The 13,323-nt window shown below is 51.5% G+C and overlaps 2 protein-coding genes across 5 annotated transcripts in view; one reads left to right on the forward strand and one right to left on the reverse strand.

Annotated features, from left to right (window-relative positions):
* The window catches only part of ITPR3 (inositol 1,4,5-trisphosphate receptor type 3), a 65,904-nt gene that overhangs the window by 42,315 nt on the left and 10,266 nt on the right, over positions 1-13,323 (reverse strand). For all 4 annotated transcript variants that reach the window (XM_061196385.1, XM_061196383.1, XM_061196384.1 and 1 more), the window contains exon 2: positions 9,057-9,127. In XM_061196385.1, coding sequence (XP_061052368.1) covers positions 9,057-9,127 — 71 coding nt within the window. The remainder of the gene's footprint in view (positions 1-9,056; positions 9,128-13,323) is intronic.
* Positions 17-2,349, forward strand: LOC133094895 (ubiquitin carboxyl-terminal hydrolase MINDY-1-like). The gene is made up of 3 exons (XM_061195639.1): positions 17-129; positions 213-282; positions 1,376-2,349. The coding sequence occupies exons 1-3, from the start codon at positions 17-19 to the stop codon at positions 2,321-2,323; spliced, it is 1,131 nt and encodes a 376-aa protein (XP_061051622.1). The 3' UTR covers positions 2,324-2,349.

A 13,323-nucleotide genomic window follows, 5' to 3' on the forward strand; every position in this document is an offset into this window, starting at 1 on the left:
GATTGTGCTGAGTAGAATGGAGGGGCCCAGAAGCAGGTCTGAGAGTGGGATCTCACCTGAGAGGCGGACGTGTGCCCTCTTCCGCACAGGAGATTTATCAGAGGCCCTTGGGCCACCACCCCGTGCCCTGTCTGTGTCCAGGTTTTGTGGACATTGGCAGCTGACCGTTCACATCAGCATCCTTCTCTGGCCCACCCCCATCTTGCCCACAGATGCCTGGGAAGTTACATTCCCCCCACCCCCCAAGGGGTGTCCTCCATCCACTGGCAGGAGGAGGGGACCGTCTGCAGTGGTCCCTGTGGGATCAGCCTGAGGCCTCTCTTCCCCTGAAACCACCTCCTTGCTCGGCTCCCTCACACTCCTCCTGGGACCCCTCCTCAATAATTCTCCCTTTGTAGACTCTGCTTCTAGGGAACTCAACCTAAGAGAGCGCCAATCAAAATTCCAGAAACAGGTTCTTTATTACCTGATTTTTATTCTGGACACAGATAAAGCATCAATGATGTTCATAAGCCCAAACTCCAGAAAGGATGTCAGATTTTTCTACTTCTGGAAAGGAGGCATGAGTTGGAAAATCCTATTCTAAAGTGTGATGTGAAGGGATAGAGGATTCTGGGTCCCGGTGAAACGCTGGCACGGGGACTGGGCCTGACGATAGCATGAGCTGTGCTGGGAGGCAGTGAGCTCCCCGTCACAGGAGGGAATCCCAGGAGGGCACAGGGCTGGGCTCACAGCCTCTAAGACCCCCCCCAGGCCGCAGTGCCTCCACAATCAGCAGTGCTCCCGCAGCAGAAACACAGGAAGACGGTTGTGCTGGGAACCTGGACAGGGGCCCCTGGGGGAGCAGATCACAGAGACGGGGCCCTGCTTCATGCCTCCTTTATACATATGTCACATAATGCTTGTTGATCCCACTCCTGGGCTTATATCAGGAGAAAACTCTAATTTGAAAAGATACATGCACCCCAGGGTTCATAGCAGCACTATTTACAACAGCCAGGACATGGAAGCAATCTAAATGTCCATCAACAGATGAATGGATAAAGAAGATGTGGTATATATACACAATGGAATATTACTCAGCCATAAAAAAGAATGAAATAATGCCGTTTGAAGCAACATCGATGGACCTAGAGATTATCATATTAAGTGAAGTAAGTCAGAGAAAGACAAATAGCATATGATATCACTTACATATGGAATCTAAAAAAATGACATAAATGAACTTATTTACAAAACAGAAAGAGACTCACAGACACAGAAAACAAACTTATGGTGACCAAAGGGGATGTGGGGGGGGGGGGTTGGGGGGAGAGATAAATTAGGAGTTTGGGATTAACATATACACACTACTATATATAAAATAGATAAATAGAAGCTGCCACCTCAGAAGGAAGTGATCACATCAGATGAGCTCACGGCCCATCTTGGAGACTGCCTTCTGTCCATCAAGCCCCAGGAGAAGTCAGAAGGACTTCAGCTTAATTTTCAGCAGAATGTGGACGATGCAATGACAGTGCTGCCTAAACTGGCCACAGGTCTGGATGTCAATGTGCTATTCACAGGTGTCTCTGGTTTTGAGTATACACCTGAGTGCAGTGTCTTTGACCCACTAGGCATACCTCTGTACCATGGCTGGCTTGTTGATCCACAGAGTCCTGAGGCTGTGAGTGCAGTTGGGAAACTGAGTTACAACCAACTGGTAGAGAAGATCATCACCTGCAAGCACTCCAGTGACACCAACCTCGTGACAGAAGGCCTGACTGCAGAGCAGTTCCTGGAGACCACCGCCACACAGCTGACCTACCATGGTCTGTGTGAGCTAACAACAGCTGCCAAGGAGGGCGAACTTAGCGTCTTTTTCCGGAACAACCACTTTAGCACTATGACTAAGCACAAGGGTCACTTGTACCTACTGGTCACCGACCAGGGCTTTCTACAGGAGGAGCAAGTGGTGTGGGAGAGCCTGCACAACGTGGACGGAGACAGCTGTTTCTGTGACTCTGACTTTCACCTAAGTCAATCCCTGGGCAAGGGACCTGGAGAAGGTGGGAGTGGCTCCCCAGAAAAGCAGCAGCAGGTGGACCAGGACTACCTGATCGCCTTGTCCCTGCAGCAGCAGCAGCCGTCGCGAGGCACACTGGGTCTTAGCGACCTGGAGCTGGCCCAGCAACTAGACCAAGAGGCGTACCAACAGCACCAAGCAGCCCAGCCCGCGTCAGCACGGGCCCTGTCACCGCAGGGGAGAGGAGCCGCATTTGGACGCCCAGCTGCCGAGCATCGGCAAAGGCCGAAGCAAGAGTCCAACTGTGTCCTCCTGTAGCCCCGCTCAGTGCCGGGCTGCCTTGCCTCCACGTTCAGAGGCTGGGGCTATTTTGCTTGCTTCCCAGCTCAACTTGAGATATGCAGGGTAACTTATTTATGGAATGTTGGGGATCAGAGCAGGCAGTAAATGCCAAGGTCAGACTTGGCGACGTCTTTGCCCTCACACGCTGCCTCCTCTTCCTCCCAACCATCCCGGGCAACACTGGGGTTGGTGGGGTGAGGATTTCTGATTCCCAACTCCCTTTCCCCAGAACAGTCACATTAATATACAGACTCAGGCTCCAGGGTGAGGTCCCTGTCTAGAACACATCTCTGCTACTTTCTGCTCCTGCAGGCCCACCGTATCCAGCCATCTGTTTGTTTCAGGGTTTAATTTGGGTTTCTATCTCCATTATTTGTAATGCCTTCCTAGGGGTTTGGAAATAAAACTTCTTTCCTGAGAAAAAAATAAAAAATAAAATAGATAAATAACAAGGACCTACTGTATAGCACAGGGAACTATATTCAATATCTTGTAATAACCTATAATGGAAAAGAATCTGAAAAGGAATATATACACACATACGCACACACGCACACACGCACGCACATTATGTATAACTGAATCACTGTGCTGTATACCTGGAACTAACACAACATTGTAAATTAACTATACTTCAACTTTTAAAAATGGTTTTAAAAAAAGAAGAGAAACACAAGTCAAAAAAAAAATGCTTGTTGAATGAATAAATGATCTGAGCCCTCTAAAATGTTTGTGGCCCACCCCTATGAGCAATGCACATCTCCATGCTTTTACTCTGCTGTGCTCTTTGCCCAAAGGCGGCCCTGTCCAAAACCCAAGAGGGGCCAGAACCTTCCTTCTCACCAAACTGTGGGGCAGAAGGGCAGAGAGGACAGAGGGTGAAAGGGTAGCCAGGAGACCGGGCCCACGCAGGACCAGCAGCCGCAAAGGCCAAGAGAAAAGTCTGGGTCCAGGGGGGGTGTCCTACCATAAGGACTGTGTGTGCTGGGGGGAATGCACCTGTGGGTGCGGGGACACAGGGCTGGTGAGGCTTTAGACAAGAGGATATTCCTTTATTAAAGTCAGTTGACATTCCCCGAAACTAAGGTATGCAATACTCCAAAACTCACTACCACTGCATAGAATCATCCGCGGCGGGGGGAGATTTAAAAAATACAAACTCTCAGCTCCCCCATAGATCTTGGTAGGGGGCAAGGCCTGCAGATATGCATCGTGAAAGGCACACCCCACCCCCACCCCTGATCCCAAATGGTTCTGCTGCCCAACCAAGGTTGCAAAGCACTAGCAGGAGATTCGAGACAAGAACAGAGCACAGGGAATAAAGTTATCCAGCCACAATTACACATAAACTCTGTATAAATCATGTAAACATCTGTTTCTAATCTTTAACATTTAGACTCAACTTATAGAACACCGAAGACTCCATTGTGGTTACAGAAAAGAATGCAAAGCTTATTCAGTCTTGATGTAAAACTAAAAGGGTGCGTGGTTGGTGGAAGGCAGACGTGAGGCAGAGCACTGCAGGAGTTGACAGGATGAGAAATTAAGGTGTGACTATGATACTTGGGTTAATAAAGGTGACGATGGAGAATCTACAACAGCGACAGCATGCTGCTGGGGGCAGGGGGAGGGGAGAAAGTGGAGGGATGGGCCAAGAGAGAAACTCTCCTGGAATAAGCAAAACCTGGGGTAGCAAGCAGAAGAAACGATGAAAAGAGTGAATGGCTTTGCTTTCTCTTATTACACTGTTGGACAAGGTGCAAGACAAAAGATCAGAGCCACAGATGCCCCCTCCCTTGGACACAGCAATCTCCCCACGGGTCCTTCATTCCAAGAGCACAGCTGCATTTGTACAAAATGACAAGGGACAAGGGTCTTCACCGCACTGTCAGGAATGATAAAGATTAGAAACAGCCCACGTGCCCATCAGAGGGGACTGGTTAAATAAATTACGATGGAGCCACATGAAGGACAGCTATGGAGCTGTGGGGGGGGGAGGGTCAGAAACCCTGACACAGGCTGCAATCCGGGTAAACCTTGAAGCCATTATGCTAAGTGACATAAGCCAAAAAGGACAAATAAGGTACGATTCTGCTCATGTGAGGTACTTAAGACTAGTCGGATTCATATAGACGGAAAGTCGGACGGTGGTTGGGGTGAGGGATGGGTTGGGAGTGGGGAGTTATTATTTAATGGATATAGAGCTTCAGTTTTACAAGAGGAAAAGCAGTTCTGTGGATGGACGGCGGTGATGGCTGATGAGACTGTGGCTGATGCCACTGACCTGTACACTTAAAAGTGGTTAAGATGGTGAACTTCACGTGGCTATTCACCACAGTTGAAAAAAAATATTTTTGAAATGCTTAAAACTATGTAAACCATAGGAACACTGTTTTCACAGTTGTCCAGGATATGGACAAAAATGAGTTTTTAAATGAAAAAAAGAGAGAGAAAGAGAGTTCAAGATATCTATATACTAATATGGAAAGATCTCCAGTAGGATCTATCCACAGTAAGACTCATAAAGTAAAAACAGCAAAGAATAGAACAGTGCATATAGAATGTTACCCCAGTGTAAGAAAATCGGGGAAGTCTGAACATATGTTTGCAGTTACATTAAGGACCACAAGGATGCGTAAGAAACTAAAGAAAGTGGTTACCTGGAGGGACAACAGTGGAGATGGGAGAGGGCCGTGGGAGCAGATTCTCGATGGATGTTTGCACAACGTTTTGAGGTGTAACCGGATGAATAAACTACCTAGTCGGATTCTCTCTCGTAGGGTTGTCCCTGGAGACGGGGACAGGAGGTGAGTGAGGGTGGGATGGGATGCTCCCATCTGGATCCTAGAGCCTGTGTGTGTATTACTTTTATAAAAAGGAAAAAAAAAGATGAAGAATAAGATTTTAAGTGGCCCATAAACATATGAAAAGATGTCTCACTAGTAGTCAGAGGAATGCAAAGTAAAACCACAGTGAGATGGCATTTCACACCCAGCGGGCTGGAAGACATTTAAGTGGGACAAAACCAAGTGTAGCCAGGATAGGGGTGCAGCAAGGGCACCCCCACCCCATGCACCCACAGTCTGGCAGGGGTGAACGGGGGCGAGGGGTGGGGGTGAACACTCACAGCCCCCATGGAAGGCGGCAGGGCCGTTCCTAGCAAGACGGGAGAGATGCCTCTCACCCAGGTCACCCTCCCTTGGAACACACACAAGAATCTCTTGCCCGCAAGCCCAGGGAGACATACGTGTACAGGGTGCTCACTGCAGCATTGTTGGCAATCGCCAAAAACTGCAAATGAGATAAATGCCCATCGACAGGGGAGCCAATAAAAGGACTGCAGTTTACTCACTCAGTGGAATATTACATAGCAATTAAACAGATGAACTAGAGCCACGCGGGTCAATACAGATAAGTCTCAGAAACAGTGCAGAGGACTTCCCTGGTGGCGCAGTGGTTAAGAATCTGCCTGCCAGTGCAGAGGACACGGGTTCGAGCCCTGGCCCGGGAAGATCCCACATGCCGCGGAGCAACTAAGCCCACGCGCTGCAACTACTGAGCCTGTGCTCTAGAGCCCGTGAGCCACAAAATGCTGAGACCATGTGCCACAACTACTGAAGCCCACGTGCCCAGAGACTGTGCTCCGCAACAAGAGAAGCCACCGACAAAAAAAGTGCAGAAAGATTTGTACAGAAGGCTACCTTCAACATACAGCGTTGGAAAAATGGAAAAGAATACCCTATATAATTCATCATAGAAATATCTCTACGTATTAAAGCAAAAGCATAAAAATAGGCCCCTGAATGAGGCATACCAATTTCTGAGAGTGTCTGCCTCTGGGGACGGGGAAGAGAAAGAGGTCAGGGGAAGACACAAGGGGCTTTGGCTAAATGCATAAGATGCTATCTCTTTAAAAATGAAAAAGACCTGAAATAAACGCAGGAAAAAGGATTTGAGAGAGCTCAGTAGTGGGTGCATGGGTGTGTGTTATCTTTCTCCTTACTTTTTCGTTTTAGTAGTTGAAGTGGATCTTAATAAAAGTAACAATAAACCGGGCTTGGAAGATGGGCAGGTAGAGCAGAGGCATGAGGCTGGGGGCGGAGGGCACCCAGGGTTCAAGCATAGGGAGGTCCCCTCATCAGCCCCCTCCCCGGCACCTGTTGCCCACTATGTGGGTAAGTGACTGCTACACATTTCGTGGGGTCGCCTTAGCCGGGGGTGTGAGCACTGAGCTTCCCAGGTGGATGGGGAGGTGCGTCCTGCAATGGGTCTCCCGCACCCATGCTGTGGGAGGGGACCTGCCCAGACCCGGCCCGGCCAGGAGAGCAGGACTCTGAGCAGCCATAACCCAAGACCCCTACAACAAAGCGGAGGTCAGGGAGGCTGCGCTGGCGTGGGGTGCCCTACACATTGGGGCACTGGCAGCCTGGGCCTCCCAGGGCCCTGCAAACTCTGGAAAAAATTCCCTGAACATGTCGGGGCTTGGGATGGCCTTGGAAGGTGCAGGAGCTGAAACCACAAACAGGGAGCTAATCAGAGGCTGATGGAGGCAGGGCGGGGGCTTCACAGGCTTGGCCGACCCAGCCTGGGGGCCTCCGGGGTCAGCAGGTGAAGGAGGCATGAGCCGTGCGGGGAGAGAGGGAGACACCACAGTTCCCAGCCAAGGCCGGGCCCACCCCAGGGTGGCCTCAGGACACCCTGGCCATCTCTGATGAGCTCCGACCAAGTTCTAAAATGCCTGCCATGGTCCCCACGCCCTTGCTGGGACCTCCCTCCAGGGCGGGGCTGTTTGCAGGAGAAACATGGAACAATGAGAACCGGGACTCCAGGGTTGGAGGCCAAGCTCAATCTTTCTCTTCTCTGGGCTTCAACCTCAAAGCTGAAGAGGTTGGAGTCTGTGTCTCTTGTCCCAGGTTCTCACGCTCCAACTTACTCGCCAGCCAAGGGGCTGCACAGAGACCTGGCTCTGTCCCAGAAGGTGGGCTCTTCTCAGGTCCACATTGGGCCACAGGGGGTCCAGAGGGGCCTCTGCCCGCCTCACCAAGACACCCAGGCCAGGCCAGGCCAGGAGCAGGGTGGGTGGGGAGGAGGCTGGAGGCTGAGGCCCTCTGGCATCTCCCGGAGCTGGTGGGGCCCAGCACAGCCTCGGGGACCACGGAGCAGCCCCCGACGCTGGGGTGGGCCCTGCTCACGGGCTTTGGGAAAATAAAGAGGAAGAGAAAGGAGGGAGTGGGAGGAGGACAAGAAGTCAAAGGAGCACTTGTTCTGCTAAGTAGCTGTTTTGTTGTCAAAAATTGGCCCCAAACTCTGTCTACCGGAACTCGAGGGCAAATATTCCTCTGCCACACCCACCTCCCTGTCACCACCGATCACGCCACACAGCTGACTGCACACACCGAGACACACCACCCACCTTCTCCTTTCAGCCCCGGTCCCCTCCCTGCCCTGGCACAGCCCAGCCTTGGGACCTCAACCACTCTCTTCCATTCTAAGTTCTTCCCAAGAATTCACCCAAAACCCTCAGCTAGAGCAGAAATCAAAGCTCTCTTATTTCTGGCTCCAGGAAGGTGCCAGAGCTGTACCTCCAAGCAGGCAGCCCACACGACCATCCCAAACCCCCATCTTTACCCAGAGCATGGCTAATAAATATGAGGAAAAGCAGCGGGCCTGGTGTGGCTAGAGGGAACAAGGGAGGGGCCAGGGGTAAGGGATGAGGTGAGAGGCAGTGCGGCCAGATGGGGCAGGACAGAGGGGTCTGCGGTGGTGGGGAAGGTCCAGTGCCAGAGGCGGGCCCCACAGAGCCAGGCACGTCCTGACCTAAGACCCCACTCAGAGGCACACGATGGAAGCAGAACAGTAGATGTGGGGCCCCCCTGCAGCCTGGGAGGAGCCCTTCTATCTCCTCCACACTCCGACAGATAGGCAAGACCCCCAGCAGACAGAGAGCGCCAAGGATGCCACAGGACTGTCTTGAATCCCACTCCCCTCCCTCAACCGCATCCCTCTCGAGGACAATCCCAGCTGATCTCTCCCCAGAGGAGCAGCCACGTGGGCAGCCGAGGTGGCATGGCCTGGCGTGTTCCTGCCTGCTCCCAACCTGCCCACCACACCCAGGCTCCATCTGCCTGTCTGTCTCAGCCTCACAAGTAATCACCACAATGACACCTTCCCCTGTGGGGCGCAGTGACAGCAGGATATCATTTCATCCTCACGAGGGCCCCTGGGCCTGTGGGGCGGGGCTGAGGAGCCCACTGACCTCGGAGGACACAGAGAGGGAAGGCACTTGCCCGGGGACCATGGGGTCCAACCCCCTCACCATGCGGCACAAAGAAGGGCTCTCACCCTGGGCCTCCTAACACCTGAGGAGATTCTCTTTTCCTCCCCTGTTCCCTCAGAAAACGCCCAGTCACACAGACAAAGAAAGCCTTGTGGGTGGTGGGGAGGTCTGGGGAGAATGGGCCCCCAGCCAGAAGTGGGTGTGCCCCTGAGAAGTGGGGTGTGGCCCCGGAAAATGAAGGCAGAGGCCATCCTGCCGAGATGGCATCGTTCAAGCTGATGGGGGTTCCGCAGACGGCAGTGCGAGGGGGCTGTGGGCGGCACATTGCCTAACCCGCCCACTGGGCCCCTGGGTTGAATAGGTTCTGTCCGAGGTCCAGGACTCAGCAGCCAGGAGAGGGAGGGGAGTTAGTGGGGGGAGCAGAGGTCTCACCTCGGAACTTCTTAGGAGGGTTGTCCAGGTCCCCAGCTGCGGGCTCCACGACACAGCGGTCATCCACCAACCTGGAGGACAAGGCAGCTGGGTCAGCAGAAAGAAGACACCCACCTCCCCAGGCGTCCCTCCTTCAGGGCAGGGGGTTCCAGGGCACCAGGGAGGCCTCCAAAGAAACCTCTCAAGGGATGGAGTGGGAGGCTGGGGTTTGAAGATATAAGCTTTTATATATAGAATGGATAAACAACAAGGTCCTACTGTATAGCACAGAGAACTATATTCAGTATCCTGTGATAAACCATAATGGAAAAGAATATGAAGAAAGAAAGAATGTATATATATGTATAACTGAATCATTTTGCTGTACAGCACAAATTAACATAACATTGTAAATCAACTATACTTCAATTAAAAAAACAAAACAAAAAACAAAGAAACTTCTCCATCACTGACAACCCCCTGCCATCAGGTCATCCCCTTTCCTGGCACCACTGTTAAAAGGCGAGGTCTCTTGGGTGGGGATGGGGGAGACCCCACAAAAAGCTCAGAGACACACCCAGCCCACCCCCGACCCCCCAGCTGGAGCTGTCCCATGGGGATCTGCTGCCAGTCTGGGCTGTCACACACTGCGGATATAACTCCTGTCATAGCCTTGAGACCCTGCCCAGACCTGAAAAGGCAGCAGGTGATGGAGGAGGAAGAGAGAAGGGGACCGAGAGACAGAGACACAGAGAGGAAGGGAGAGACAGAAAAGACAGAGTCAGAAAGATAAACAGGATAAGAAACAGAAGCAGAGAGAGACTAGAGAAAGATGAACAGATGAGAGAAGCTTATGAGACACCAAACTACGGGGACAGGCCTCCAGGTCTCAAAGACAGGACAGTGAACCTTGCACCTTCCCGACCTCAGTCAGGCCCATTTCATACTCTCTGCTTTGGTCACCCTTGGGCTTGAAATTCCTCCCTTCCAGCCATGGCTGAGGTTAATCCTGAGTCTCTGGAGGACACCCACTCATCCATCCATCCACCCATTCCTGCATTTAACATTCTTCAATGCCACCCCAGCCTCTAGGACAAAGTGATGATGATGACCCACCATTTCAGAGGCCAACTCTATCTCAGCACTTCACAACCACTTCCTCTGAATTCTCACCAACTTCCCCCAAGGGGCTAGTCATGAGCACCATTTTACAGAGGAGGAAACTGGGTTTGAACATTAAATAATTTGTCTGAAGCCACAGAGCTAATTCCAAAGCCTCCTTCTACGCCTCCCCTCCTTGGATTGGCCAACAAGGCCTTTTGTGATCTGACCTCCACCCACTCCCTAGCTAGCCTCACAGCCTCCTTGCCCCAGCTGTGCTAAACCTCCGGTTGATCCCAAGGTCCCTGGAGCTCTCATCTCTACAGAGGTGGTCCCAGCAGCATGGTGGGGGGGGGGTTTGCTGTGGGGGACCTCTCTGTGACAGGGAGGGGAGGGGAGAGGGCAGCTTGCTGTGAGGACTCACTTGGTCCCCTTCCCCGTCCCCAGCCTCTAGCTCAGTCCTTAGCCCTCTCCCCTTCTCCATCAGCACTGACCCTTGGTCATCTCGGCCACAAGCATGGGTTCAAAGCACCACTTATACATTCACTGATGACTCCCACCTCCACCTCTGCCATCCCTCTTCCCCCAAACTCCAGATTCGTAGATCTAACTGCCCATTCCACGTCTCCACTTGGATGTCCACAGGCATTGCAAACTCAGCACGTTACAAGCTGAGCTCCTGCTCTTCTTGAAGTCCTCCCCATCTCAGCTGATCCATCCTCCGAATTGCTTGGGCCAAAAACCTTGGATCAATCCTTGGTCCTCTCTTCCACTCGCCCTTCAAACCTAATCTGTGAGGAAACCCTGTGGGCTTTATCTTCAAAATATGTATGGAATCTGACTTTAAAATATGACACAAATGAACCTATCTAAGAAACAAAAACAGACTCACAGATATAGATAACAGACATGGTTGCCGGTGGAGGGGATGGAGGAGGGATGGACTGGGAGTTTGGGATTAGCAGATGCAAACTAGTATATATAGGATGGATAAACAACAAGGTCCTACTGTATAGCACAGGGAACTATATTCAATATCCTGTAATAAACCATAATGGAAAAAAATAGGAAAAAGAATATATATATATAACTGAGTCACTTTATTGTACAGCAGAAATTAACACAACATTGTAAATCAACTATACTTCAATAAAATTTTTTAAAATATATACGTATGGTGGGACTTGCCTGGTGATCCAGTGGTAAAGAGTCCGCCTTACAATGCAGGGGACGCGGACTCGATCCCTGGTCAGGGAACTCAGATCCCACATGCCGCGGGGCAACTAAGCCTGCACACCACAACTACTGAGCTCGCGCGCCTCAACTAGAGAGCCTGCGTGCCGCAAACTACAGAGCCCACGAGCCCTGGAGCCTCCACGCCACAACTAGATAGGAGCCCGCACGCCACAACGAGGAGCACGTGTGCCGCAGCTAGGACCCGATGCAGCCAAAAATTTAAAATTAATTAATTAATTAATTTAATTGAAAAAGTTTAAAAATTAAAAAATATATATATGTATGGAATCTGACCTCTTTTCATCATACCGCCACCACCACTCTGTCCAGGCCCCCCCACCAGCTCTCACCTGGATGTAACTGCCTCCCCATTAGTCTCCTGGCCCCCCCTCTCATCTCCCTACAGCCTGTTCCCCACTTAGCAGAAAAGGGATCCTTTTAAAAGGTCAGTCAAATCAGGGCAGTTCTCTGCTCAGAACCCTCCAGAACCACCCATCTTAGAGAACCACCCACCCAAGAACTCACAATGGCCTGAAAGACCCCACATGATCTACCACCTTACCTCTCAGACCTCATCTCCTCCCCCAGCCCCTGGCCCACTCTGCTCCAGCCCACAGCCCTCCTCCAGGCTCCTCAAACATTCCAGGAGATTTGACCCTGGCTTCTCCCTCTGCCTGGAACTCTCTGCCCCAGACACCCTCCTGACTCCCTCTCTCACCTCCTTCAGATCTTGCCTCAAATGACCCATTCCCATGGACACCCTCCCTCCCTATCCTTTTAAAAACTGTAAACTGTTCTCTCCCACACTTCTCATCTTCCTCCCTGTTCTCCATATCACCACCCAGCCTGCTACATATTTTATTTATTTTGGTTCCTATCCCCCCCAACCTGAGATGGAAGATTCATGAGGACAGGGATGTGTCTGTTCCGCTTCCTCCTGTATCCTCAGCATCTGGACCACCTGCCTGGTGCAGAGCGGGCACACACGACATACCTATTGAGTGAATTAATCATTTTACTAGCTGCTGCGGGAAGTCCACAAGAAGCAAAAGATAAGGTCCCTAAGAGAGTTTAAAATCTCTTCGGGAAGACAAGTCACATACTCAGAAGAGTTCATGATATAAGGAATATGCATTGGTGCCAATCTGTGGATTTCATCCACGGAAGGGAGAGGTCAGAGCTTGGCCAATCAGACAAGGTGTGAAAGAAGAGGCAGAAGCTGTGCAAAACCTTGAATAATTCATAGACTTTCCTGTAAGAGATTAGTGAATCAGATTAGCTGGTTGTCTCTTGGCAAAGCCCTGAGGGGAGGAAACACAGGATGGGTAAGTTTTGGTAGGGGAGGGGAGGAAGCCTCGGCCAGGGCCTGGCACCTGGCACTGCTAGGGGTGCTGGACAGCCATAGGGCATCATGGAAGTTGGTGCAACTGAGGAGAGGATGGCGTAGTCCCCACAGCCGCCATCTTGACCAGTGCACAAGGCCCTGTGTAGGCCACCTCCCCAGAGACTCCCTGTCTGAGGAAAACCCATCCTCACCCCGGAACCCTCCATCCCTCCCCTGGGTCACAAGTGCAGGAAAAAGACATGCAAAAGTGGATGCCTGGCGTGCTTTTCCTAATCCCCCTGGCACAAATCTGCCTGGTCATTATGTGGATGTCCTTCTGTCCCCGCCCACTCTGGCACAGCTTCTGAAACCCTGCTGTCTCCAACTCAGCCCCTCCCCAGTGCCCAGTGGTTTACAAAGCAGGGCACTGCTTTGGGAGCGCAAGCTGAAGCCACTTAGAAAAGGGGAGGGACTGGTCAGGAGGGGAGCATGCCCTCCAGGGGGGGAATTTCAAGCAAGGTTGGGAAGGAAACATCCCAGACCTGCAGCCAAGAGGGGACAGGAATGGTAAGAACAGAGAAGCAAGCCACGTGGACGGTTAAAAAAAAAAAAAAAGGCAGGGGGCTC

This window comes from Eubalaena glacialis, chromosome 7, assembly GCF_028564815.1.
Source record: "Eubalaena glacialis isolate mEubGla1 chromosome 7, mEubGla1.1.hap2.+ XY, whole genome shotgun sequence".
Taxonomy (NCBI): Eukaryota; Metazoa; Chordata; class Mammalia; order Artiodactyla; family Balaenidae; genus Eubalaena; species Eubalaena glacialis.